A 25,531-nucleotide genomic window follows, 5' to 3' on the forward strand; every position below is an offset into this window, starting at 1 on the left:
ATGATGTAATTTGATTGGTGACCATGCTCATCGAGAGAGGACCAATCAGCTTCTGAGTTTCCTTGTCAATCCCTTCTGGAACCCTGCCCTTTCACTGTCAATCATCAGCTGCAAGCCACGCCCCTTCCTTTTTGTTGCATTAACACCTCATCTGTCAATCATCAGCTGCAAGCCACGCCCCTTGCAATGAGTTACATTAACACCTCATCTGTCAATCATCAGCTGCAAGCCACGCCCCTCTGACAATTGAATCTCACCCTTCTCCTGCCAAGCCGCCAATAGGATTGGTGGGCGGTGAACCGCCAGCCAATAGAAGCTCGGGGGGCGTGGCTTTGCTGAGGGGGCCCGGCTGGCGAGGGCGGGAGCGGTTCAGTCTGTGAGGGGCCGGCGCGCTGTTCACATGGGTGAGCTGTGGGTGTGGAAATGACGGCTGTGGGGGAATGGCGTTCTGTCTGTCTGTGCGTTCCTATCGCGACATGGCGCCCGATCGCGATCCCGACCCGCGTTCCCCCCGTCGCCGCCAGCCGCGGGCGCTCGGGGTTTTAGCGGCGTCGCAGAGCAGCGGCGGCGGCTCCTTCTTCACCCGGCGGGGCAGGGGACGCTTCGGGGCTCCGCCGGCATTTGGGGAGCCGCACAAACGCTCCGGGAGGCTCCTCGGGATTAATTAATTGGGGAGAGATTAATTCGGGAGGGATTATTTGGGATCCGGCGGTCCCGGTTCCGTTCTGTTCTGACTCCGCTTCTCTCCCCTCAGGCGGAGCCGCTGGCGGGAAACGGCTTCTGGAGGATCGCCACTGTATAGCTTTCCTTTTTCGGGTTTTGGGGTTTTTTTACGTCTTTCTTTGTTTAACCTGAAGATTCTCAATTCATTTTCCTTCAGGATTTGCCCCCGCCGCCACGTGTCCCCCCATCCTCCCCTGCAAATCTAATTTCCTCTACTTTGGTACAAATATTAAGGCCGATTTAACGTGTTTTTCATTATTTTGTAACTTTCGTGGAATTTTTAAGCTTTTTTACCCTTGTTGGGATTATTTTTCCCCTCAGGAATCAGCCGCTTGCAGGAAACCGCGCCCCGAGGACCTCAGGGCTATAAAAGTGCAGTTTTAATCCTTTAATTTACATTTTTAAAATTAGATTTCCCCTTCAAGGAACCCTTTTCGCATTTTCAGTAAGCAGTTCGATTTTTAAAAGGACTTTTCGGAAGTTTTTTTGCCCGATTTGAGGCGTTTTTACGTCAGTTTAACCCTCAGGACTTCCCCCCACCCTCACGTGTTCTCCCTCTCCTTGAACGTTACCTAAACATAAAAAGCATTAAAATAAAAAACTATGAAGTCTTTCCGACAAAGTTTACATCCTAATTATTGTTTTTAATAGATTTTACTTTTTTTGCCCTTTTTTTTCCACGATTCCCTGTCCGTGCTGGAAAACAACAACATACCCGATTTTATCCTTTTATTTCTTAATTTTCGCCTCCCTCACTTCTACCGTTTTCAGCGAGGTTTTGTGCTTTGGGGTTTTAACTCTTTATGTTCTGTTTTTCCTGTTTTTTTTCTGGTTTTTTTTTTTCCCTTAGTTTTGATTTCATTAATATGTTTATTTTACAAGTTTCTAAAGATTATATAATATTTTATTTTATACATTTACTTTATTCATCGCTGAAATAAATCCTGCTTCACCCTGGAATTTACCGCGATTTTGCTGGAGTGGGGAAAGCTAAAACTTAATTTATTTAAATATCTTTAAATAAAATCGCAAACCTTTGTGCCGACTGGTAACCGTAAGGGGGCCGGGATGGGCGGGGCCAAGGCGCGGCGGGAAGGAGGGAGGGCGGGACTTTACCTTAAAAGGAAATTAAACTCCGCCTTTATGGGTGGGATTTGACCTTAAATGGCATCGAGGAGGCGTGGCCTCATACTAAAACCCGAAGTGCGGCCGCCATTTTAAGCTTGAGGCGGCAGCCAATGGGAGCGCGGCTAGGAGCACAAGGCCGGAAGTGACGGCGGCAGCAGCCAATGGGAGCGCGGCCGGGCAAAAAGGCGGTAGAAAGAAACCGGAAGTGGGCGTGGCCCTGCTGTCATGGCGGCGCCCGTGGAGGAGGCGGCGGCGGCGGACGGCGAGGAGGGGGAGGGCGGCGATGAGGAGGCGCTGAAACGGCTCGAGGTGGGGGAGGGGCGGCGACCCCCGGAGGGGGGGAGGGGCTGGGGCATCGGGAGGGGGAGGGGAGGGACCCCCGGCTGGGGGGAGGGGGCTCTGAGGGGGGCGGGGGTTCGTGAGGGGGGGATGGGATTCGTGAGGGGAACTTTGCCCAAAATGGCCCCAAATCCGCCCAAAAATCGCCTCACAAACCCCCGGGGGGCAGCTGCGGAGTTTGGGGGGGGGCTTGTGGATTTTGGGGTGTTTGGGGGTTTTGTGGGTGTTTTGGGCATTTTTGCGGGTGTTTTGGGATGTTTAGGGGGTATTTGGGGCTATTTTTGGGGTTATTTTTGGGCTTTTTTTGGGTTATTTTTGGGTTATTTATGAGGTGATTTTGGGTTATATTTTTAGTTCATCTTGGGTTGATTTTAGGTTGGTTTTGATGGGGGTTTTTTTGGGTGATTTGGGTTGATTTTTGAGGTTATTTTTGGACGTGATTTTGATTGTATTTGGAGGTGATTTTTTGGGTATTTTTTGGGTTTTTTTGGGTTTATTTTGGGTTCTTCTTTGGGGTGATTTTGTTTTTTTTTATAGGCTGTATTGTGGGCTGATTTTGGGGTTTTTTTGGGTTGATTTTGGGTTGTATTTTGGGGTAATTTCAGGTTATTTTGGAGCTGATTTTGGGGTTTTTTTGGGCCGATTTTGGGTTGTGTTTTGAAGTAATTTCAGGTTATTTTGGAGGTGGTTCTGAGTTATATTTCCCGTTGATTTTGGGTCATTTTTAGCTAATTTTGGGGTTTTTTTGGGTCGTTTTTGGGTTATATTTTGGGGTAATTTCAGGTTATTTTTGAGCTGATTTTGGGTTATTTTTGGGTCGATTTTGGGTTGTATTTTGGGGTAATTTCAGGTTATTTTGGAGGTGGTTCTGGGTTGTATTTCCAGTTGATTTTGGGTCATTTTTGAGCTGATTTTGGGTTATTTTTGGGTCGATTTTGGGTTGTATTTTGGGGTAATTTCAGATTATTTTGGAGCTGATTTTGGGTTATTTTTGGGTCGATTTTGGGTTGTACCTTGGGGTAATTTCAGGTTATTTTGGAGCTGATTTTGGGTTGATTTTTGGGTCGATTTCGGGTTATATTTTGGGGTAATTTTAGGTTATTTTGGAGGTGGTTCTGAGTTATATTTCCCTTTGATTTTGGGTCATTTTTGAGCTGATTTAGGGTCATTTTTGGGTCGATTTTGGGTTGTATTTTGGGGTACTTTCAGGTTATTTTGGAGCTGATTCTGGGTTGATTTTGAGGTAATTTTGGGTTATTTTCAACCCAATTTCTGCTGATTTTGGTCCCTCCCCAGGCGCTGGTGACAGATCTCTATCACTTCCGGGACACTCTGCCCGCCCGCGACCCCGCCCACGACCACACCCATGACCACGCCCACGACCCCGCCCAGGACCCCCTGGTGGCCGAGATGGAGCGGACGCTGAAGCTGATGGAGCAAATCCACGGTGGGGGCGTGGCCGGGCGTGGCAGGGCGTGGCAGGGCGTGGCAGGCATCATCCCTCCAGCCCCGCCCCTGACCCCACCCCTTTCCCCACAGTATCCCCGGAGGGGCGTGGCCGAGCGCTGGTGCTTCGCGCCCGGGCGCTGGGCGTGGCCCCCGAGGTGGGCGGGGCCAGGGCGGAGCTGGCGCTGGGCCACGCCCTGAAGCTGGACCCCGCCCTGGGCGTGGCCTGGCGGCAGCTGGGAGAGCAAAGATGGCGGCGGGGCGACCTGAGGGGGGCCCGGGAGGCCTTCGGGGGGGCCCTGCAGCAGGTGGGGGAGGGGCTGGGGGATTTGGGGGCAATTTCGGGGATTTTGGGGTTTTGGGGGATTGTTTGGAGGGGGTTTTGGGGTGGTTTGGGGAGTTTTGGGTGGTTTTTGGGGGATTTTGTGGGGATTTTGGGTGGGTTTTGGGGGATTTTGGGTGGTTTTAGTGGTTTTGGGGGATTTTGGGTGGTTTTTGGGGGATTTTGGGTGGATTTGGGGAATTTTGGGTGGTTTTGGGGGATGTTGGGGTTTCTGGGGTCACTGTCAGGTCATGGGCCAGGCTGGGTGGTTTTTGGGGATTTTGGGTGGTTTTCGTGGTTTTGGGGGATTTTGGGTGGTTTGAGTGGTTTTTGGGGGATTTTGGGTGGTTTTGGGGGATTTTGGGTGGTTTTGGGGGATTTTGGGTGGTTTTAGTGGTTTTGGGGGATTTTGGGTGGTTTTTGGGGGATTTTGGGTGGTTTTAGTGGTTTTCGGGGATTTTGGGTGGTTTTGGGGGATTTTGGGTGGTTTTTGGGGGATTTTGGGTGGTTTTTGGGGGATTTTGGGTGGTTTTAGTGGTTTTGGGGGATTTTGGGTGGTTTTGGGGGATTTTGGGGGATTTTGGGTGGTTTTTGGGGGATTTTGGGGGATTTTGGGGGATTTTGGGGGATTTTGGGTGGTTTTTGGGGGATTTTGGGTGGTTTTAGTGGTTTTGGGGGATTTTGGGGTCTCCCTCAGGCCGGGGGCGTGGCCGGGTTCCTGGCCCCGCCCCTCTCCCGCTGACCCCGCCCCTTTCCCTGCAGGGGGAGGACCCCGAGGCGCGGCGCCTCCTCTCCATGGCCCTGCGCGCGCAGGGGGCGGGGCCAGGCCCGCGGGGGGAGGGGCCGGGCTCCGGGGGGGCGGGGCCCGGCCCGGGGGGCGGGGCCTTGCGCGAGAGCCTGGCCCAGGCGGAGGCGGCGGTCAGGTGTGACCCGAGGGACGGCCAATCGTGGTGTGAGTTCACCTGGGGGACAGGTGTGGGACAGGAGGGGCTGGGAGGGGCTCAGGTGTGACCCGAGGGACGGCCAATCGTGGTGTGAGTTCACCTGGGGGTACCTGGGGGACAGGTGGGGCTGGGAGGGGCTCAGGTGTGCCCAGGTGTGCCCAGGTGTGCTCAGGTGCACCTGTCCGTTGCGGACGTGCTGGGTAATGCCCATGTGCTGCGTTTGGGATAGCTCAGGTGTACCCAGGTGTATCTCAGGTGTGCCCAGGTGTGCCCAGGTGTGCCCAGGTGTATCTCAGGTGTGCCCAGGTGTACCCAGGTGTGCTCAGGTGTGCCCAGGTGTGCTCAGGTGTATCTCAGGTGTGCCCAGGTGTATCTCAGGTGTACCCAGGTGTGCCCAGGTGTGCCCAGGTGTGCTCAGGTGTACCTGTCCATTGCAGACGTGCTGGGTAATGCCCATGTGCTGCGTTTGGGATAGCTCAGGTGTACCCAGGTGTATCTCAGGTGTGCCCAGGTGTATCTCAGGTGTACCCAGGTGTATCTCAGGTGTGCCCAGGTGTATCTCAGGTGTGCCCAGGTGTGCCCAGGTGTGCCCAGGTGTGCTCAGGTGTACCTGTCCATTGCAGACGTGCTGGGTAATGCCCATGTGCTGCGTTTGGGATAGCTCAGGTGTACCCAGGTGTATCTCAGGTGTGCCCAGGTGTATCTCAGGTGTGCCCAGCTGTGCCCAGGTGTATCTCAGGTGTACCCAGGTGTATCTCAGGGGTGCCCAGGTGTATCTCAGGTGTGCCCAGGTGTATCTCAGCTGTGCCCAGGTGTATCTCAGATGTGCCCAGGTGTATCTCAGCTGTGCCCAGGTGTATCTCAGGTGTGCCCAGGTGTACCCAGGTGTGCTCAGGTGTGCCCAGGTGTATCTCAGGTGTGCCCAGGTGTACCCAGGTGTATCTCAGGTGTGCTCAGGTGTACCCAGGTGTATCTCAGGTGTGCCCAGGTGTATCTCAGCTGTCCCCAGGTGTATCTCAGCTGTGCCCAGGTGTGCTCAGGTGTATCCAGGTGTACCCAGGTGTATCTCAGGTGTGGTTTAGCTGTGCCCAGCTGTGCCCAGGTGTGCCCAGGTGTGCTCAGGTGTGTACCTGTCCGTTGCAGACGTGCTGGGTAACGCCCACGTGTCGCTGTTCTTCGCGGGGGGGCAGAGCCCCGGCAGCGCCCGCCGCGCGCTCGCGGCCTACGGACAGGCGGTGAGGGGGCGGGGCCAGCCGGGGGCGGGGCTTAACCATGGGGGCGGCGCCGCACAGAGGGTGTGGTCTAACCAGGGGTGTGGCCAACCCAGGGGGCGGGGTCAGACTGGGGGCAGTGCCTGGCCTATTAGCAGGTGGTGAGGGGGTGGGGCCTAATCATGGGGGCGTGGTCTGATTGGGGTGTGGCCAACCCAAGGGGTGGGGACACGCCCTAATAGTTTCAAGCCAAAATGGGGTTTTGGGAGGCGTGGCCCTGAGGTTGGGTGGAGCAGGGGGCGTGGTCTATACCTAGGAGGTGCGGCCATGCTAATGAACCGGGTGGGGGCGTGGCCATGCCATATAAGGCCATGCACGGCGCTTTTTTTGCCACTAGGGGGCGCTGTAAGGTTTGGGTGGGGCGTGGCTGTGACCAAGGGGGCGTGGCCACGCCACATAAGGAAGCCGATGGCTCCGCCCACCACGACATGCCCCGCCCACCCTCCCCTCCCCCTCCAGGAGCGCGTGGACCCCGCGGCTGCCGCCAACCCCGACCTGCACCTGAACCGGGCCACGGTGAGAGGGGCGGGGCCTCGGGGGGCGGGGCCTGGGGGGTGGGGCTGGAGCTGCACTCCCCTCCAGTACAAACCAGTAGAAACCAGTATATCCCAGTACAAACCAGTATAACCCAGTTTGACCCCCCAGCTGCTGCAGTTCCTGGAGCGGTTCCAGGGGGCGCTGGAGGGGCTGAGCCCTCCCAGTACAAACCAGTATAACCCAGTTTGCCTGCCCCAGCTGCTGCAGTTCCTGGAGCGGTTCCAGGGGGCGCTGGAGGGGCTGAGCCCTCCCAGTACAAACCAGTATAACCCAGTTTGCCTGCCCCAGCTGCTGCAGTTCCTGGAGCGGTTCCAGGGGGCGCTGGAGGGGCTGAGCCGCGCGGCCGAGCTGGCCCCGGCGTGGGAGGAGCCTCGGAGGCGGCACCAACACCTGATGGATTACCTGGGCAACCTGTGCCGGCTGCTGGAGAGCAGGGTAGGCAACTGGGGGGCACTGGGGGGGACTGGGGGGGGACTGGGTTATACTGGGAGGGACTGGGGGGTCACTGAGTTATACTGGGAGGGACTGGGAGGGCATTGGGCTGGACTGGGGTGGACTGGGAGGGGATTGGGGGATCACTCGGGGGGACTGGTTTATACTGGGAGGGACTGGGAGGGGATTGGGGGATCAGTAGGAGGGATTGGGAGGGACTGGGTTATACTGGGAGGGATTGAGAGGGGTTAGGGGGTTACTGGGTTATACTGGGATGGGACTGGGGGGTCCTTGATTTATACTGGGAGGGACTGGGAGGGGACTGGGGGGGACTGGTTTGTAGTGGGAGGGGATTGGGGGGGAACTGGGATGGACTGGACTGAACTGGGAGCACTGGGCGGGACTGGGAGGGGCTGGGAGGGGCTGGTGGGCGTGTCCCGACTGGGCCCCGCCCCCAGGGGAAGCTGCGTGGGAACTGGGCGGGACCGGGAGGGGCTTTGGGGCGTGTCCCGACTGGGCCCCGCCCCCAGGGGAAGCTGCGCGGGGCCTGAGGGAACTGGGAGGGGCTGGTGGGCGTGTCCCGACTGGGCCCCGCCCCCAGGGGAAGCTGCGCGGGAACTGGGCGGGACCGGGAGGGGCTGGTGGGCGTGTCCCGACTGGGCCCCGCCCCCAGGGGAAGCTGCGCGGGAACTGGGCGGGACCGGGAGGGGCTGGTGGGCGTGTCCCGACTGGGCCCCGCCCCCAGGGGAAGCTGCGCGGGAAGCGGCGCCGGGGCCTGGCGGGGCCGGTGCCCCTCCCCCTGCTGGGCCCGCTGGGGGGGGGCGGGGGGGCCGCGCCCCTCCCCCATCGCAGGCCTGCGGCCCGGGCCCAACCCCCAGCGCGTGGTGCTGGGCAGGGCCCTGTTCAGCCTGACCCCGCCCGGGGGCGTGCCCTAGTGAGTGACACTGGTCTGTACTGGTTTGTACTGGGATTGGTTGGTTTGTACTGGGAGGGACTGGTTTGGACTGGGATGAACCGGGAGGAAACTGGGATGAACTGGGAGGGACTGGGGGTTACTGGGAGGGGACTGGGAGGCACTGGGAGGGACTGGTTTATACTGGGAGGGGCTGGGATTGAACTGGGAGGGGCTGGGAGGTTCCTGGGTGCAAACCGTGGGCGTGGCCGTGGCTGACCCCGCCCCTTTGTGACGTCACAGCACGATAGGGCTGCAGGACGGGGGCGGGGCCGTGGCTGCCGTCACCGTCTATAACTCCGCCCCCACGTGGGGCGTGGCCGTGGGGGACGCGCTGGGCGTGGCCGAGCCGCTGCTGACTCAGCACCTGCACCAGCACCAGGGACAGGTGAGACTGGGGGCACTGGGAGGGACTGGGAGGGACTGGGAGGGACTGGGTATACTGGTTTGGACTGGTTTGGGACTGGTTTGGGACTGGGTATACTGGTTTGGACTGGTTTGGACTGGTTTGGGACTGGGTATACTGGTTTGGACTGGTTTGGACTGGTTTGGGACTGGGTATACTGGTTTGGACTGGTTTGGACTGGGAGGGACTGGTTATACTGGTTTGGAGTGGTTATACTGGTTTGGGCTGGTTTGGGATTGGTTTGGGACTGGTTATACTGGTTTGGGACTGGTTTGGGACTGGTTTGGGACTGGTCTGGACTGGTTTGGGACTGGTTATACTGGTTTGGACTGGTTTGGGCTGGTTATACTGGTTTGGGACTGGTTTGGACTGGTTTGGGACTGGTTATACTGGTTTGGGACTGGTTATACTGGTTTGGGGCTGGTCTGGGCTGGTTTGGGCTGGTTAAACTGGTTTGGGGCTGGTTTGGGACTTGTTATACTGGTTTGGGAGTGATTTGGACTGGTTTGGGTTGGTCTGGACTGGTTTGGGTTGGTCTGGACTGGTTTGGGTTGGTCTGGACTGGTTTGTACTGGTATTTACTGGTTTGTACTGGTATTTACTGGTTTATACTGGTCCTTACTGGTCCATACTGGTTTGTACTGGTCCATACTGGTTTGGACTGGTGTTTACGGGTTTGTACTGGTCCTTACTGGTCTCCCCTCCCCCCCCAGACCTTCTCCTTCCTGGGGCTCCGCGTCCCCTCCCCCCTCTCGCTCGTGGTCAACGGGAAACGCCCCCCGGGCTCCGCCCTGGCCCCGCCCCGCCTGGCGCTGTCCAATCCCAGCGCGCCGCCGGACGAGGCCACGCCCCCCGCACCGCGCTGACCACGCCCACCCCTCCCCTGGGGGCTGGGGGGGATTTGGGGCAATAAAGGAGAATTTTGGGATTTCGGTGTCCTGAGATCCGTGGGGGCGGGGCTGGGCGGCCATCTTGGGTGGGGCACGGGGTGGCCATCTTGGATTTTTTGACATGGCTGCCATATTGGATTGGTCCATGGGCGGCCATATTGGGTTGCAACACACGGAGCGGCCATATTGGATAAGTACCCAGGGGCAGCCATCTTGGATTGTGTCACATGGGGGCGGCCATCTTGGATTGTGTCACATGGGGGCGGCCATCTTGGATGTAGGCACACCTAAGCTGCCATGTTGGACTGCTGCATGATGGCGGCCATCTTGGATTGTGTCACACAGGGGCCGCCATCTTGGGTGGGGCACGTGGCTGCCATATTGGATTTTTTGACATGGCTGCCATATTGGATTGGTCCATGGGCGGCCATATTGGGTTGCAACACACGGAGCGGCCATATTGGATAAGTACCCAGGGGCAGCCATCTTGGATTGTGGCACATGGGGCGGCCATCTTGGATGTAGGCACATGGAAGCTGCCATGTTGGACTGCTGCATGATGGCGGCCATCTTGGATTGTGTCACACAGGGGCCGCCATCTTGGGTGGGGCACGGGGTGGCCATATTGGATTTTTTGACATGGCTGCCTTATAGGATTGATCCATGGGCGGCCATCTTGGACTGCAACACATGGGGCAGCCATATTGGATAAGTACTCAGGGGCAGCCATCTTGGATTGTGTCACATGGGGGCGGCCATCTTGGATTGTATCAGAAGCTGCCATGTTGGATTGCTGCATGATGGCGGCCATCTTGGATTGTGTCACACCGGGGCCGCCATCTTGCCTGGGGTGTGTCCCACCCCTCCCTCCAGCACCGCCCTCCCGTGGCCCCTCCCCCAGGCAGAGCCACGCCTACAAACATCCGTCCTTTAATCGTCATCTCGAGGTATCAAAATTAACCGAGGGGGGCGGGGCACGGGGTGGGGGCGGGGCCGTGTGGTGGGGGCGGGGTGCAGGAAAAGGGGGCGGGGACAGAACTACGGAGGGCGGTGGGGGGGAGGGGTCACGACAGCACGAGCACGGCGGGGGCGGGGCGCGGGGGGCGGGGCCGGGCTGGGGGCGGGGCTCAGGGCTCGTCCTCGCCGTTGGCGCTGTCCCGGTCGTCCTCGCCCTCCTCCGCCTCCTTCTCGTCCCCCTTGAGCGACTCCAGCTGCACAGGGGGCGGGGCCGCGTCAGGGGGGAGGGGCGGGGCGGGGCTGCCCCTCCCCCACACATGGCCACACCCACCCACACCGGGAGAGACTGGGGGAGGGGCTGGGGGGGCACTGGGAGCACTGGTAAGGGACTGGGGGTCACTGGTCTGTACTGGGAGGGCACTGGGGGTCACTGGTCTGTACTGGGAGCACTGGTCTGTACTGGGAGGACACTGGGGGTCACTGGGGGTCACTGGTCTGTACTGGGAGGGCACTGGGGCTCACTGGTCTGTACTGGGAGTCACTGGTCTGTACTGGGGGGGCACTGGGGGTCACTGGTCTGTACTGGGAGTCACTGTTCTGTACTGGTCTGTACTGGGGGTCACTGGGCTGTACTGGGGGGGTCCCTAGTGGATCCATACTGGTTTATACTGGTCTGTACTGGTTTGTACCTGCTCGTCCCCCCTCTCCTCGGCCTCGTCGTCATCCAGCAGGGACAGGGGAGCCTGCTCTGTACTGGGCTGTACTGGGGGGTCCCTGGGCTGTACTGGGGGGTTCCTGGTGGGTCTGTACTGGTCCATACTGGTTTATACTGGTCTGTACTGGTTTATACTGGTCTCTCACCTGCTCGTCCCCCCTCTCCTTGGCCTCGTCGTCGTCCAGCAGGGACAGGGGGGGCCTGCTCTGTACTGGGGGTCACTGGTGGGTCTGTACTGGTCTATACTGGTTTATACTGGTCTCTACTGGTTTATACTGGTCCATACTGGTCTCTCACCTGCTCGTCCCCCCTCTCCTCGGCCTCGTCGTCGTCCAGCAGGTCGCCCTCCTCGGCCGAGTCCTCGTGGCCGCCCTCGGCCTTGGCCCCGCCGGCCTCGTCCTTCTTGGAGCCGGAGCCGCCCTGCTCCTCCTCGGCCTTGTCGCTCTTGGCCTCTGCGGGCGGCACGGGTGGGGGGAAAAATGGGGGGAAAATGGGGAAAAATGGGGAAAAAATGGGGATTGGGGGGGATGGTAAAGATTGGGGGGAAATGGGGAAAAATGGGGAAAAACGGGGGAAAAGGGGATTGGGGGAAACATCACAGATTGAGGAAAAATGGGGGGAAAACGGGGGAAAATGGGGAAACAATGGGGGGAATGGGGGAAAACGGGGATTGGGGGGGACGGCACAGATTGGGGGGAAATGGGGAAACAATGGGGGAATGGGGAAAATGGGGGGAAATGGGGAAATGGGGATTGGGGGGGACGGCACAGATTGGGGGGAAATGGGGAAAAACAGGGGAAAATGGAAAAAAAATGGGGAAAAACGGGGGAAATGGGGAAAAAATGGGGAAAATGAGGATTGGGGAAACGTCACAGATTGGAGGAAATGGGGGGAAAAACGTGAAAAATGGGGGAAAATGGGGAAAACAGGGAAAAATGGGAGAAATGGGGAAAAATGGGGATTGGAGGGAAATGTCACAGATTGGGGACAACGGGGAAAAATGAGGAAAAATGGGGGAAAATGGGGATTGGGAGGGAACGGGGAAAAATGGGGAAAATTATGGATTGGGGGAAACGTCGCAGATTGGGGAAAAATGGGGAAAAACAGGGATTGGGGGAAAATGTCACAGATTGGGGAAAATGGGGAAAAACAGGGGAAAAACGGGAGGAAATGGGGAAAAAACAGGGAAAATGGAGATTTGGGGGAAAACGGTGAAAAATGGGGAAAACGTGGGGAATTGGGATAAATGGGGTTTGGGGGAAAACCAGGGAAAAACGGGGTTTTGGAGGAAAACACAGGGAATTGGGGAAATGGGGTTTGGGGGGGGAAATGGGGTTTGGGGGGAAAAAACGGGATTTAGGGGAAATTTGGGGGAAAATGGGGTTTAGGAGTTCCCACCCCCCAAACTGGGGTTCCCACCCCCCAAACTGGGGTTCCCACCCCCCAAACTGGGTTTCCCACCCCCAGACTGGAGTTCCCACCCCCCAAACTGGGGTTCCCACCCCCCAAACTGGGGTTCCCACCCCCCAAACTGGGGTTCCCACCCCCAAACTGGGGTTCCCACCCCCCAAACTGGAGTTCCCACCCCCCAAACTGGAGTTCCCACCCCCCAAACTGGGGTTCCCACCCCCCAAACTGGGTTTGCCCCCCCCCTGGATTGAAGGGCTGCTGTCCCCCCGAACTCTGGGTTCCCAGCTCTGGATTTTGGGGTTTTTGACCCAAATCTGGGGTCCCCCCCCCCCTTCCCGCTGCCGGCGCTCACTCTGCTCCCGCTCCAGCCGCTCGAGGCTCTCCAGCAGCGCGTCCACCTTGGCCTTGATCTGCCCCAGCTCCTTCTTGATGCTCTGGAGATCGTCTCCTTTCACTGAAATCACCCCAAATCACCCCAAAAACCCCCTCAGGGTCGGCCATCTTGGACTGGGGACAGACATTGTCTCCTTTCACTGAAATCACCCCAAATCACCCCAAAAACCCCCTCAGGATCGGCCATCTTGGACTGGGGACAGACATTGTCTCCTTTCACTGAAATCACCCCAAAAACCCCCTCAGAATCGGCCATCTTGGACTGCCATGGGCAGCCAATGGGATTGAGACATGGGGTGGCCATGTTGGACTGAGCTATGGGGGCAGCCATGTTGGATTGCACTATGGGGGCAGCCATGTTGGATTCTGCTATGGAGGCAGCCATGCTGGATTGAACTATGGCAGCAGCCATATTGGATTACTCTATGGCAGCAGCCATATTGGATTATTCCCAGCAGCTGCCATATTGGATGGCGGCAGCCATATTGGATTACTCTATGGCAGCAGCCATATTGGATTATTCCCTGCAGCAGCCATATTGAATTAATCACAGCAGCAGCCATATTGAATGGCGGCAGCCATATTGGATGGCAGGAACGGCCATATTGAATTACTCCCACCAGCAGCCATATTGAATTACTCCCAGCAGCGGCCATATTGGATGGCAGCAGCCATATTGGATTACTCTATGGCAGCAGCCATATTGGATTGTTCCCAGCAGCAGCCATATTGAATTACGCACGGCGGCAGCCATATTGAATGGTGGCAGCCATATTGTATGGTGGCAGCCATATTGGATTACTCTATGGCAGCAGCCATATTGGATTGTTCCCAGCAGCAGCCATATTGAATTACGCACGGCGGCAGCCATATTGAATGGTGGCAGCCATATTGGATGGCAGCAACGGCCATATTGAATTACTCTTCATAGCAGCAGCCATATTGAATTACTCCCACCAGCAGCGGCCATATTGAATTACTCTTCATAGCAGCAGCCATATTGAATTACTCCCACCAGCAGCGGCCATACTGGATGACTCCCAAATACCCCCCATCACCCCCTGCAGCCGCCATCTTGCAGAGCCACACCCACCACCCCAGCCCCGCCCAGCCCGCGTGTCCGTACGTTTTCCCGACTTGGAGGAGGAGCCCCTCTGCCCGGATTTGCTGTTGAAGCTCTTGCCCCGCCGGGAGGTGTTGCCGGACACGCGCTGGCGCTTGGAGGGCACCACGGCGCGGGCGATGGGGGGCGGGGGCGGCACGCGGGCGGGGTAGCTGTACATCCTGCGGGGGGAGGGGCGCGTCAGGGCCCGGCCCCGCCCCCCGGGGGCGATGGGGCGGGGCCGGGAGGGGGGGGGTGGGGTCCCTAACCCGCTCTGAACTGGTTTATACTGGTACCGGTCATAGTAATCCCGCTGGAAGTCGTAGTCCAGGTCAAACGATGACCTGGGGAGGGGGGGTGAGGGAAGTCAGATCCAAAACAAACCCACCCAGAAACCCCCCAAAAACTCCTGGGAGTCCCCAAAACCCCACAGGAACCCCCAAAACCCCACAGGAACCCTCAAAGACCCCTGGGATCCCCAAAATCCCCTGGGATTCCCCCAAACCCCCTGAGATCCCCAAAATCCCCTGGGATTCCCCAAAACCCCCTGGGAGTCCCAAAACCCCTCAGAAACCCCCCAAAACCCCCTGGGATCCCCAAAATCCCCTGGGATTCCCCAAAAACCCTCCAGAAACCCTGAAAAACCCCCTGGGAGTCCCCAAAATCCCCTGGGAGTCCCAAAACCCCCTGGGACACCCCAAAAACTCCTGGGATTCCCCACAATCCCCTGAGCAACCCCAAAACCCCCCTGGGACACCCCAAACCCCCCAGGCATCCCCAAAAACTCTCTGGGATTCCCAAAAATCTCCTGGGACACCCCACACCGCCCAGAATCCCCCCAAGACCCCCTGGGATTCCCCACAATCTCCTGGGATTCACAGAACAAACCCTGGGACACTCCAAACCCCCCAGAATCCCCTAGGATTCCTCAAACCCCCCTGGGACACCCCAAAACTCCCAAAGCCCCCCCCAAAAACTCCTGGGATTCCCCAAAATCCCCTGGGATTCACAAAACAAACCCTGGACACCCCAAAATCCCTCTGGGATACCCCAAACCCCCCCAGAATCCTAAACCTCCCCCCAAAAAAACCCCTAGGACACTTTAAAACCCCCTCTGGGACCCCCCAAACCCTCCCAGAAGCCCCCCAAAAACCTCCCAAACCTCCCAAGCTCTCCCCAAATCCCACCTGGCCCCCAAACCCCCCCAGATTTCCCTCCTGAACCCCCCCAAACCCCCTCCCCATCCCCTCAGAGCCCCCCAGCACCCCTGGGCACCCCAGGAATCCCCTCCTGGACCCGGAAGCGCCGCGATTCGCCCCAAAGCCGCGCCCAGGGCCCCCCCAGGGTCCCCACCTGACGAGGGGGGACGGTGACGGGGGGGCGGGTACTGACCCGTACATCTCGGCCGCCGAGCGCTTCACCCCCGCCTTGCCCCGGTTCACCTTCGGCTCGGCCGCCAGGTTGATGTCTGCGGGCCACAGCCGGTGTGTTTGGGGGGATTTGGGGCAGTTTGGGGGGATTTGGGGCAGTTTGGGGCTGGTTTGGGGCAGTTTGGGGCTGGTTTGGGGCAGTTTGGGGCTCCACCCCCGCCTTGCCCCGGTTCACCTTCGGCTCGGCCGCCAGGTTGATGTCTGTGGGTCACAGCCGGTGTGTTTGGGGGGATCTGGGGCAGTTTGGGGGGATTTGGGGCAGTTTGGGGCTGGTTTGGGGCAGTTTGGGGCTGGTTTGGGGCTGGTTTGGGGCAGTTTGGGGCAGTTTGGGGGGATTTGGGGCAGTTTGGGCTGATTTGGGGCAGTTTGGGGGGGTTTGGGGCTCCACCCCCGCCTTGCCCCGGTTCACCTTCGGCTCGGCCGCCAGGTTGATGTCTGCGGGCCACAGCCGGTGTGTTTGGGGGGATTTGGGGCAGTTTGGGCTGATTTGGGGCAGTTTCGGGAGCTTTGGGGCAGTTTGGGCTGATTTGGGATGTTTGAGGCTGTTTGGGGAGGAGTTCACCTCAGGCGGGCCCAAGAAATGGGGAAAAAAGACCCAAAAGTGGCTCAAAACGAGCCCAAAAGTGACCTCGGGAATGACCCCAAAGTGACCCCAAAAATGACCCAAAATTGACCACACAGTGACCTAAAACTGACCCCAAAATGACCAAAAACTGACCCCAAAGTGACCCCGAAAATAACCCCAAAACTGACCCAAAAGTGACCACTCAGTGACCTGAAAGTGACCAAAAACCACTGAAACCACCCCAAAATGACCCCAAAATGGCCACGAGTGACCACGCTCACCTGCTGACCACCTGGAGTCTGTAACACCTCCAAAAACCACCAAAACCTCCCAAAATGACCCCAAAATGACCACCAGTGACCACGGTTACCTGCTGACCACCTGGAGTCCGTAACACCTCCAAAAACCACCAAAACCTCCCAAAATGACCCCAAAATGACCACGAGTGACCGTGGCCACCTGGCTGCCCACCTCCCCGACCATCACTGGTCACACCTGAGGTGGGGACTGTCCTGCGCCACCCTCAGAGACTCCGTAACCCCTCACAGAACCCCAGAGTGACCATACCTGTGCACACCTGTCCACAGGTGGCTCTGACTCACCTAGCACCTGCCCGGCCATCATCCTGCCGTCCTCCCCGGCCACGGCGGCGCGGGCCTTGACTGTGTGACCCCAGAGTGACCCAGACTGGCCCACACTGACCACACCTGACCCACACCTGTCCCCACAGGTGACTCACCTAGCACCTGCCCCGCTATCATTCTCCCATCCTCCCCGGCCACGGCGGCGCGGGCGTTGCGCTCGTTGACGTACTGCACCAAGGCGAAGCCGCGCTCCTGTCCCACACCTGTCCCACACCTGTCCCCACAGGTGACTCACCTAGCACCTGCCCTGCTATCATCCTGCCGTCCTCTCCCGCCACGGCGGCGCGGGCGTTGCGCTCGTTGACGTACTGCACGAAGGCGAAGCCGCGCTCCTGTCCCACACCTGTCCCCACAGGTGACTCACCTAGCACCTGCCCTGCTATCATTCTCCCGTCCTCTCCCGCCACGGCGGCGCGGGCGTTGCGCTCGTTGACGTACTGCACGAAGGCGAAGCCGCGCTCCTGACCCACACCTGTCCCACACCTGTCCCACACCTGTCCCCACAGGTGACTCACCTAGCACCTGTCCCGCTATCATCCTGCCGTCCTCCCCGGCCACGGCGGCGCGGGCGTTGCGCTCGGTGACGTACTGCACGAAGGCGAAGCCGCGCTCCTGTCCCACACCTGTCCCACACCTGTCCCCACAGGTGACTCACCTAGCACCTGTCCCGCTATCATCCTGCCGTCCTCTCCCGCCACGGCGGCGCGGGCGTTGCGCTCGTTGACGTACTGCACCAAGGCGAAGCCGCGCTCCTGTCCCACACCTGTCCCACACCTGTCCCACACTGACCCACACCTGTCCCACACCTGTCCCCACAGGTGACTCACCTAGCACCTGTCCCGCTATCATTCTCCCGTCCTCTCCCGCCACGGCGGCGCGGGCGTTGCGCTCGTTGACGTACTGCACGAAGGCGAAGCCGCGCTCCTGTCCCACACCTGTACCCACACCTGTACCCACACCTGTCCCCACAGGTGACTCTGACTCACCTAGCACCTGCCCTGCTATCATTCTCCCGTCCTCTCCCGCCACGGCGGCGCGGGCGTTGCGCTCGTTGACGTACTGCACGAAGGCGAAGCCCTTGTGCACGGAGCAGCCGACGATCTTGCCGTACTTGGAGAAGATGGCCTCCACGTCGCTCTTCTTCACCACCAGCGTGTTCAGGTTGCCGATGAAGACGCGCGAGTTGAGCGAGCGCGGGTCCGTCTTGTTGGTGACGTTGCTGGCCATGGTGGGCGGGGCGAGGGGCGGGGCCTGCGGGGGGAGGGCGGGGTTAGTGGGTGGGGGAGGGGAGGGGTGGGGGGAGGGCGGGGATTGGGGGGAAAAGGGCTGGGAATGGTTAAAAAGGGCTTGGAGTGACCCAAGAAGATCTGAAAGAAGGTGGAATGACCCAAAGGATCCAAAATAACCTAAAATAACCTAAAAGAATCTAAAATAACCCAAAAGAATCTAAAATTATCCAAAACAATCTGAAATTATCCAAAGAATCTAAAATAATCTAAAATAATCTAAAAGAATCTAAAATAACCCAAAAGAATCCAAAAGAATCTAAAATTATCCAAAACAATCTGAAATTATCCAAAGAATCTAAAATAATCTAAAATAATCTAAAAGAATGTAAAATAACACAAAAGAATCTGAAATAATCTAAAATAATCTAAAAGAATGTAAAATAACACAAAAGAATCTGAAATAATCTAAAATAATCTAAAAGAATGTAAAATAACACAAAAGAATCTGAAATAATCTAAAATAATCTAAAAGAATCTAAAAGAACCCAAAAGAATCTAAAAGAATCGAAAATTATCCAAAATAAGCTAAAAGAATCCAAAACAATCTGAAATTATATAAAGAATCTAAAATAACCCAAAAGAATCTAAAAAAACCCAAAATGATCTAAAAGAATCCAAAAGAATCTGAAATAACCCAAAATAATTTAAAATAATACGAAAGAATGTGAAATTATCCAAAGAATCTAAAAGAATCTAAAATGATCTAAAATAACCCAAAAGAATCTAAAATTATCCAAAATAATCTGAAATCATCCAAAATAAGCTAAAACAATCCAAAAGACTCTAAAATAACCCAAAATAATCTAAAATAACCCAAAAGAATCTGAAATTATCCAAAATAATCTAAAAGAATCCAAAAGAATCTGAAATTTTTCAAAGAATCTAAAAGAATCTAAAATTATATAAAGAATCTAAAATAACCCAAAAGAATCTAAAAGAATCCAAAAGAATCTGAAATTATCCAAAATAATCTAAAATAATCCAAAAGAATTCAAAATCATCTAAAAGGATCCAAAATAATTTAAAATAGCCCAAAAGAATCTAAAATAATCCAAAATAATCCAAAAGACTCCAAAGAGTTCCAAAAGAATCAGAAAAAATCTAAAATAATTTAAAATCATCTAAAATAACCCGAAATAATAAAAAAAAATTAAAATCATCCCAAAGAATCTAAAATAATCCAAAAAAAAATCCAAAAGAATGCAAAGAACCGAAAAGAATCTAAAATAATCCAAAAGAACCCAGAGAACCCAAAATAATCCAAAGATTCCAAGAGAATTTAGAGAATTTAAAAGAACCCACAGAAATGTTCAGGATCCACCCAAAAAATAAAAACTCCAAAAACCACCGAAATCCACCCAAAAATAAAAATGTCTAAAACCAACAAAATCCACCCAAAAATAAAAACTCTAAAAACACCGAAATCCACCCCAAAATAAAAATAAAAACTCTAAAAACGACTAAAACCCACCCAAAAATAAAAACCTCTAAAAACACCAAAATCTACCAGGAATCACCCAAAAACCTCCAAAAAATACCCAAAAAGCTCCAAAAACCACCCAAACCCACCTGGAACCACCCAAAACCTCCAAAAACCACCCAAAAAAGAACCAAAAGCTCCAAAAACCACCCAAAAATAACTAAAATCCTCTAAAAACCACTCAGAAAAAACCCAAAAACTCCAAAACACCCAAAAATACCCAAAAAGCTCCAAAAAACACCCAAAAATTACCCAAAAATCACTCCAAAAAAATACCCCAAAAGCGCAAAACCCACCTGGAACGACCCAAAAAACCCCAAAAAGCTCCAAAATCTCCCCAAACCCACCTGGAACCACCCAAAAAACCCCAAAAAGCTCCAGAACCACCCAAAAAACCCCAAAAAGCTCAAAAATCTCCCCAAACCCACCTGGAACCACCCAAAAAACCCCAAAAAGCTGCAGAACCACCCAAAAAAGAACCAAAAACTCCAAAAAATCCCCAAACCCACCTGGAACCACTCAAAAAGAACCAAAAACCCCAAAAAGCTCCAAAACCACCCAAAAAGAACCAAAAACTCCAAAAAATCCCCAAACCCACCTGGAACCACCCAAAAAACCCCAAAAACCCCAAAAAGCTCCAAAACCACCCAAAAAGAACCAAAAACTCCAGAAATTCCCCAAACCCACCTGGAACCACCCAAAAAAACCCAAAAAGCTCCAGAACCACCCAAAAACCCCCAAAAAACCCCAAAATCTCCCCAAACCCACCTGGAACCACCCAAAAAACCCCAAAAACCCAAAAAACTCCAGAACCACCCAAAAAGCCCCAAAATCCCCAAACCCCCCTGGAGGCCCCAGAAACTTCCGGAAGCTCCCTGGACTGAACCCCCAATCAGCATCTCATTAGCATCTCATTAGCATCTCATTAGCATGCCCAGGGCCTACCAACCACGCCCCCCCCCACCTTAATTAGTGCATTTCTTTATTGGCTTCCTAATGAGCCTGGCTCCTTAGCCCCGCCCCTCGTTAATTAGGGTGATTACCCAGCAGCCATCAGGGTAATTAGCATAATTAACGATCAGCCAATCGCCTGAAGCCTCCCCACAATTAATGCTAATGAGTATTGCCTAGTTACCCTGCCTGCTAATTAGGGGTTAATTAGCATAAACCCTGAGGTGCCCAGCAGCGCTAATTAGCGCTGTCCTCGTTGCCATTGGAGCTCCATTAACTAATTAATTATGCTAATAATCAGCCGGCATTAAACATGCTTATTAGCATAATTAATCAGGGAATTAATTACCAACATTAATTATGTGATTTAGTGCTGCTTCGACCCCCTAATTACCATCCCTAATTAGCTGCGAACGCCTAACGAGGGCTCCCGGCCCCTCATTGGCCAGCCTGGATTAGCGCTAATTTGCATACCAAGGAAGCTCCGCCTCTTACCGTGGGGGGAGGGGCTCCGGTGGGGGGGGAGGGGCGTCCGTGGGTCGGCGGCGGCGAAGGGGGAGGGGCAGAGGGGGGAGAGGGGGCGTGGCCAAAACGGGAGGGGGGCGGGGCTTGGCGAGGGGGAGGGGCAGGAGCTGAGCCAAAGAAGCCCCGGAAAAAATTGGAGGGAAAAAAAATAAAAATTAAAAAAAAAAATTAAAAAAAAAATTAAAAATAAAAAATCGGGAGTGAAAAACCAATTTAAAAAAAAAAAAAAACAACAATTAGAAAAATAAAAAATTAAAAAAAAAAATTAAAAATTTTTTTGGAGCCCCCGTCGAGCGAAGCGAGGGGGGAGGGGCGGGGAGGGGCCTGGCCTGGCCCCGCCCCTTTTCCTTCTGGGGCCATTCGGGGCCGTTTGGGGCCTTCAGGACCAGTCTGGGGCTGCTTTGGGGCACTTTGGGCCATTTTGGGCCTTTTGGGGCAGGTTCAGGGCTCGGGGGGGAGGGGCCGGGGGCGGGGCAAGGGAGGGGCAGAGGGGGCGGGGCTTGAGGGCGGGGGGAGGGGCAAAACCCGCATGATTTGTTGGGGGGTGGGGGAGGGGGAGAGCGAAAGGGGGGAGAAAAGGGGTGGAAAAATAATAAAAAAAAAAAAAAAAAAAAAAAACCCAACAATAAAAAAAAAAAAACCACAAAAAAAAGGAAAATTTGGAACTTACGGTCGCCGCCGGCTCAAAAAAATCGCGCTGTGGACAAAAAAGAGACAAAAAAAAGGCAAATTGGGGGCGGGGGGAGGGGCCTGGGGGGGAGGGGCCGCCCCTCCCCCGCCTCCCCCACCGCGCTCAGGCCCCGCCCCCAGCAGCGCCCCTCCCCCACCGCGACAAAACCCCCGAGGTTTGGGTCGGTTTCTCTTTCTTTCCTCTTTCCCCCCTTTTTTTAAATGTTTTTAATAAAAACCTCCAAAATCGGGCGGATTCGGCCCAAAAGGGCGCGGGGGAGGGGGAGGGGAGGGGCTGGGGGGGGAGGGGCCGGTCCGGGCGCACCTGCGGAAGGAGAGAAGGTTGAGCGACCCCTCCCCCCCCTCCGGCCATGCCCCCACAGCCCCAGGCCACGCCCCCCCACCACTGACCACGCCCCCTCTGAGCCCGGGCTGGGGGAGGGGAGAGGGGAGGGGTTGGGGGGGAAAAGGGGATTTGGGGAGTGGGGGGTACGGGGGGGAGGGGAACTGAAATTGGGGGGAGTTGGGGGGGTTTGACCCCAAATTGGGGGGTTTGACCCCAAAACTGGGGAAATTGGGGGGTTTGACCCCAAAATTGGGGGGTGTAACCCCAAAATTGGGGGGTTTGACCCCAAATTGGGGGGTTTGACCCCAAAATTGGGGAATTTGGGGGGGTTTGACCCAAAATTGGGGGGTTTGACCCAAAATTGGGGGGGAAATGGGGAAATTGGGGGGGGTTGGACCCCAAAATTGGGGGGCTTGACCCAAAATTGGGGAATTTGGGGGGGTTTGACCCAAAATTGGGGAAATTGGGGGATTTGACCCCAAAATTGGGGAGGAAATGGGGAATTTGGGGCGTTTGACCCAAAATTAGGGGGGAAATGGGGAAATTGGGGGGTTTGACCCCAAAATTGGGGAATTCAGGGGGGTTTGACCCCAAAATTCGGGAATTTGGGGGGGTTTGACCCCAAAATTGGGGGGTTTGGGGGGGTTTACCCCAAAATTGGGGAAATTGGGGGAGTTTGACCCAAAATTGGGGAAATTGGGGGAGTTTGACCCAAAATTGGGGAATTTCGGGGGGTTTGACCCCAAAACTGGGGAGGAAATGGGGTTTGACTGGGCATTAAAAAATGGGAAAAACTGGGGGAAAATGGGGGGAAATTGGGAAAAATTGGGAAAGATTTGGGGAAAATAGGATAAAAATTTTGGGAGAAAATTGGGGAAGTTGGGAAAAACTGGGGAAATTGGGAAAGAATTGGGAAAAATAGGAAAGATTTGGGAAAATCTGGAAAATGGGAAGAAATTGGGAAAAATTTGGGAAGAATTGCGAAAAAAATGGGGACAATTGGGAAAGAATTAGGGAAAATTGGGAAAGAATTGGGGGAAATTGGGGAAACTTGGAGAAAATGGGAAAAATTGGGGGAAATTTGGAAAAAATGAGAGGAAATTGGGAAAAAATTAGGGAAAATTGGGAAAAATGGGGGAAATTGGGAAAGAATTTGGCAAAGTTGGGAAAAATGAGGGAAATCAAAAAGAAAGGGGAAAAGTTTAGAAAAATGGGAGAAAAATGCAGGGGGAAATGGGGAAAAAGAGAATTTTGAGAACATGGGGGGAATGGGGAAAAAATGGGGAAAATTGGGGAAAGTCGGGATAAATGGGGGGAAATTAGGGAAAAACAGGAAAAATTCAGAAAAATGGGAGGGGATGGGGAAAATGGGGAAAAATTGGAAATAATGGGGAGAAAATTCAGAAATATCGGGGGAAATGGGAAAATATGGGGGAAAATTGGGAAAAGTGGGGAAAAAATAGGAAAAATTAAGGGGGAAAACGGGGGGAATATTGGGAAAAATCGAGGAAAGGGAAATTGGGGGATTTGGCTGCGAAGCTCAGGGCGAACAGCCCCCGGAGCTGCTAATTAATCCGTTAATGAGTTTAATTAAAGTTCCCAATGCCTTCAGCGCCCCCAGGGCGCGGGCTGGCCACGCCCACAGCAAACAGGCCCCGCCCCTCGTGGTTTGACTCTGCCCACCACGGGTTTAATTATCCTTAAGGGCGTTAATTAGTCCCTGAACGATTAGCCACGCCCCCTGGGGGGTTAATTATGCATATGAAGGCCTCCAGTGTAATTAATTAGGCCCAGCCACGTGCCCAAAAGGTTAATTAACCCCAGGGGTTAATGAGGGAGAGGCCACGCCCCCCTGAGAGGTCAACCCCGCCCACAGGGGGGTTAATCAAATCCGGAGATAATTAATTCGCCCGTTAATGAGCAAACCACGCCCCCTCAGCGACGCCCCGCCTCCCGAGCCGAACCACGCCTTTATCGGCGCCGACCCCGCCCCCGAGGGGTTAATTACGGCCCCGAAGGGGTTAATTACCACCCTCCGCCGGCCGCAATTAGCGCCCGCGACGGTTAATGAGCTTTTGAAAGGCTTTGGCCCCGCCCATCGTGGCCCTGGCCCCGCCTCTCCCCTCACGGCTCTGAGGGGGCGGCCCCCCCCCCCTTCCCTCCCCCGTTTCCCGCCTCGCTCCCTCACGCGCCGCCGCCATCTCCGCCCCCCCCCCGTCCTCTCCCCTCACGTCGCCGCAGCCCCGCCCGGGGGATCTCCCCCTCCTCGGGCACCCCCGGAGCCCCGGCGGGACCCGCCCGGAGCCGCCCCCGCTGCCCCCTCACCGCTCCGGGCACCGCTGCGCTCCCGCCGCCGCCGCCGCCGCTTCCTCCGGGGGCTGAGCGCAAAATGGCGCCCGCGCCGCCCTCAGCGCCGCGAGCGGCGCCCGGCCCGCCCCCGCCTCCCGGTTCTCCTCGCTGATTGGGTAGCTCGGATGTCAGTTAGACTCTGAACCAATGGGAGAGCGCGGGGCGCCGCTGCGCGGGAGGGGGAGGAGAGGCGGCGAGTGGCTCGGAGATTGTGTCAATCACGCCGAGCGCGGCGCTGATTGGCTACTCTCGCCGCCTGTTTTCCGGCTTCACCAATCGCAAGCGAGCGCCTTGCAGAGAGCCCGCCCGAGGACGCGCGGCGAGCTGTGCGCATGCGCTTACTGTCGGGATTCGCTCAGAAGATAGGGCGGGGCGAGGAACTCAGCGCGGGCTCTGATTGGACGAAAGGCGCAGCGAGCGCGCGTCGATTGGACAGCGGCGCTGTCAGTCAGGCGAAGGAGGCGGAGCCAGGCCGGGTCTCAGTTCGCGCTGGTTTTAGGCCTTTTAAATTGGTTTGGGCCCAAATAAAGTGGTGTGGGCGCAGTTAAACTGGTGTGGGCCCAGTTAAACTGGTTTGGAGCGAATTAAACTGGTTTGGGGTGAATTAAACTGGTGTGGGCCCAGTTAAACTGGTTTGGAGTGAATTAAACTGGTTTGAGGTGAATTAAACTGGTTTGGGCTCAGTTAAACTGGTTTGGGGCGAATTAAACTGGTTTGGGATGAATTAAACTGGTTTGGGCCCAGTTAAACTGGTTTGGGTGGAATTAAACCGGTTTTGGGGCGAATTAACTGGTTTGGGGTGAATTAAACTGGTGTGGGCCCAGTTAAACTGGTTTGGAGTGAATTAAACTGGTTTGAGGTGAATTAAACTGGTTTGGGCTCAGTTAAACTGGTTTGGGGGCGAATTAAACTGGTTTGAGGTGAATTAAACTGGTTTGAGGTGAATTAAACTGGTTTGGGCTCAGTTAAACTGGTTTGGGGCGAATTAAACTGGTTTGGGATGAATTAAACTGGTTTGGGCCCAGTTAAACTGGTTTGGGTGGAATTAAACCGGTTTTGGGGCGAATTAAACTGGTTTGGGGTGAATTAAACTGGTTTGGGCCCAGTTAAACTGGTTTGGGTGGAATTAAACTGGTTTGGGGTGAATTAAACTGGTTTGGTGCAAATTAAACTGGTTTGGGCCCAGTTAAACTGGTTTGGGGTGAATTAAACTGGTTTGGGGTGATTTAAACTGGTTTGGGGTGAATTAAACTGGTTTGGGCCCAGTTAAACCGGTCTGGCGGAGGGAACCGGGTGTGTCCCATTCAAACCAGTTA

At 55.3% G+C, this 25,531-nt stretch overlaps 3 protein-coding genes across 5 annotated transcripts in view; 2 read left to right on the top strand and 1 right to left on the bottom strand.

Annotated features, from left to right (window-relative positions):
• Positions 1-2,011: 2,011 nt before the first annotated feature.
• Positions 2,012-9,428, top strand: TTC5 (tetratricopeptide repeat domain 5). The gene is given in 11 exon segments (XM_059837575.1): positions 2,012-2,160; positions 3,487-3,637; positions 3,730-3,944; positions 4,721-4,910; positions 6,046-6,137; positions 6,633-6,689; positions 6,999-7,145; positions 7,888-7,956; positions 7,958-8,076; positions 8,338-8,482; positions 9,214-9,428. Coding segments are annotated over 11 exon segments (1,422 nt in total). The 5' UTR covers positions 2,012-2,076; the 3' UTR covers positions 9,367-9,428.
• An 876-nt stretch (positions 9,429-10,304) lies between these two features.
• Positions 10,305-24,281, bottom strand: HNRNPC (heterogeneous nuclear ribonucleoprotein C). 3 transcript variants are annotated; one of them, XM_059837574.1, is made up of 9 exons: positions 24,192-24,281; positions 21,522-21,548; positions 17,593-17,857; positions 15,321-15,435; positions 14,264-14,311; positions 13,992-14,149; positions 12,825-12,926; positions 11,360-11,514; positions 10,305-10,601 (listed from the first exon to the last, which is right to left on the bottom strand). In XM_059837574.1, the coding sequence occupies exons 3-9, from the start codon at positions 17,831-17,833 to the stop codon at positions 10,518-10,520; spliced, it is 903 nt and encodes a 300-aa protein (XP_059693557.1). In that variant the 5' UTR covers positions 17,834-17,857; positions 21,522-21,548; positions 24,192-24,281; the 3' UTR covers positions 10,305-10,517. The 3 variants fall into 3 exon arrangements, with proteins under 3 accessions (XP_059693557.1, XP_059693554.1, XP_059693555.1); XM_059837571.1 differs by lacking the exons at positions 17,593-17,857; positions 21,522-21,548; positions 24,192-24,281 and adding exons at positions 17,262-17,369; positions 17,402-17,535 and having other exon boundaries at positions 14,237-14,311; XM_059837572.1 differs by lacking the exons at positions 17,593-17,857; positions 21,522-21,548; positions 24,192-24,281 and adding an exon at positions 16,565-16,601 and having other exon boundaries at positions 14,237-14,311.
• Positions 23,783-25,531, top strand: part of LOC132322850 (basic proline-rich protein-like) — a 9,575-nt gene continuing 7,826 nt past the window's right edge. The window contains exons 1-2 of the mRNA XM_059837569.1: positions 23,783-24,342; positions 24,499-24,686. Of these exons, the coding sequence (XP_059693552.1) occupies positions 23,783-24,342; positions 24,499-24,686 (748 nt within the window). The remainder of the gene's footprint in view (positions 24,343-24,498; positions 24,687-25,531) is intronic.

The sequence above is a fragment of the Haemorhous mexicanus genome, unplaced genomic scaffold (assembly GCF_027477595.1).
Source record: "Haemorhous mexicanus isolate bHaeMex1 unplaced genomic scaffold, bHaeMex1.pri scaffold_158_ctg1, whole genome shotgun sequence".
Taxonomy (NCBI): Eukaryota; Metazoa; Chordata; class Aves; order Passeriformes; family Fringillidae; genus Haemorhous; species Haemorhous mexicanus.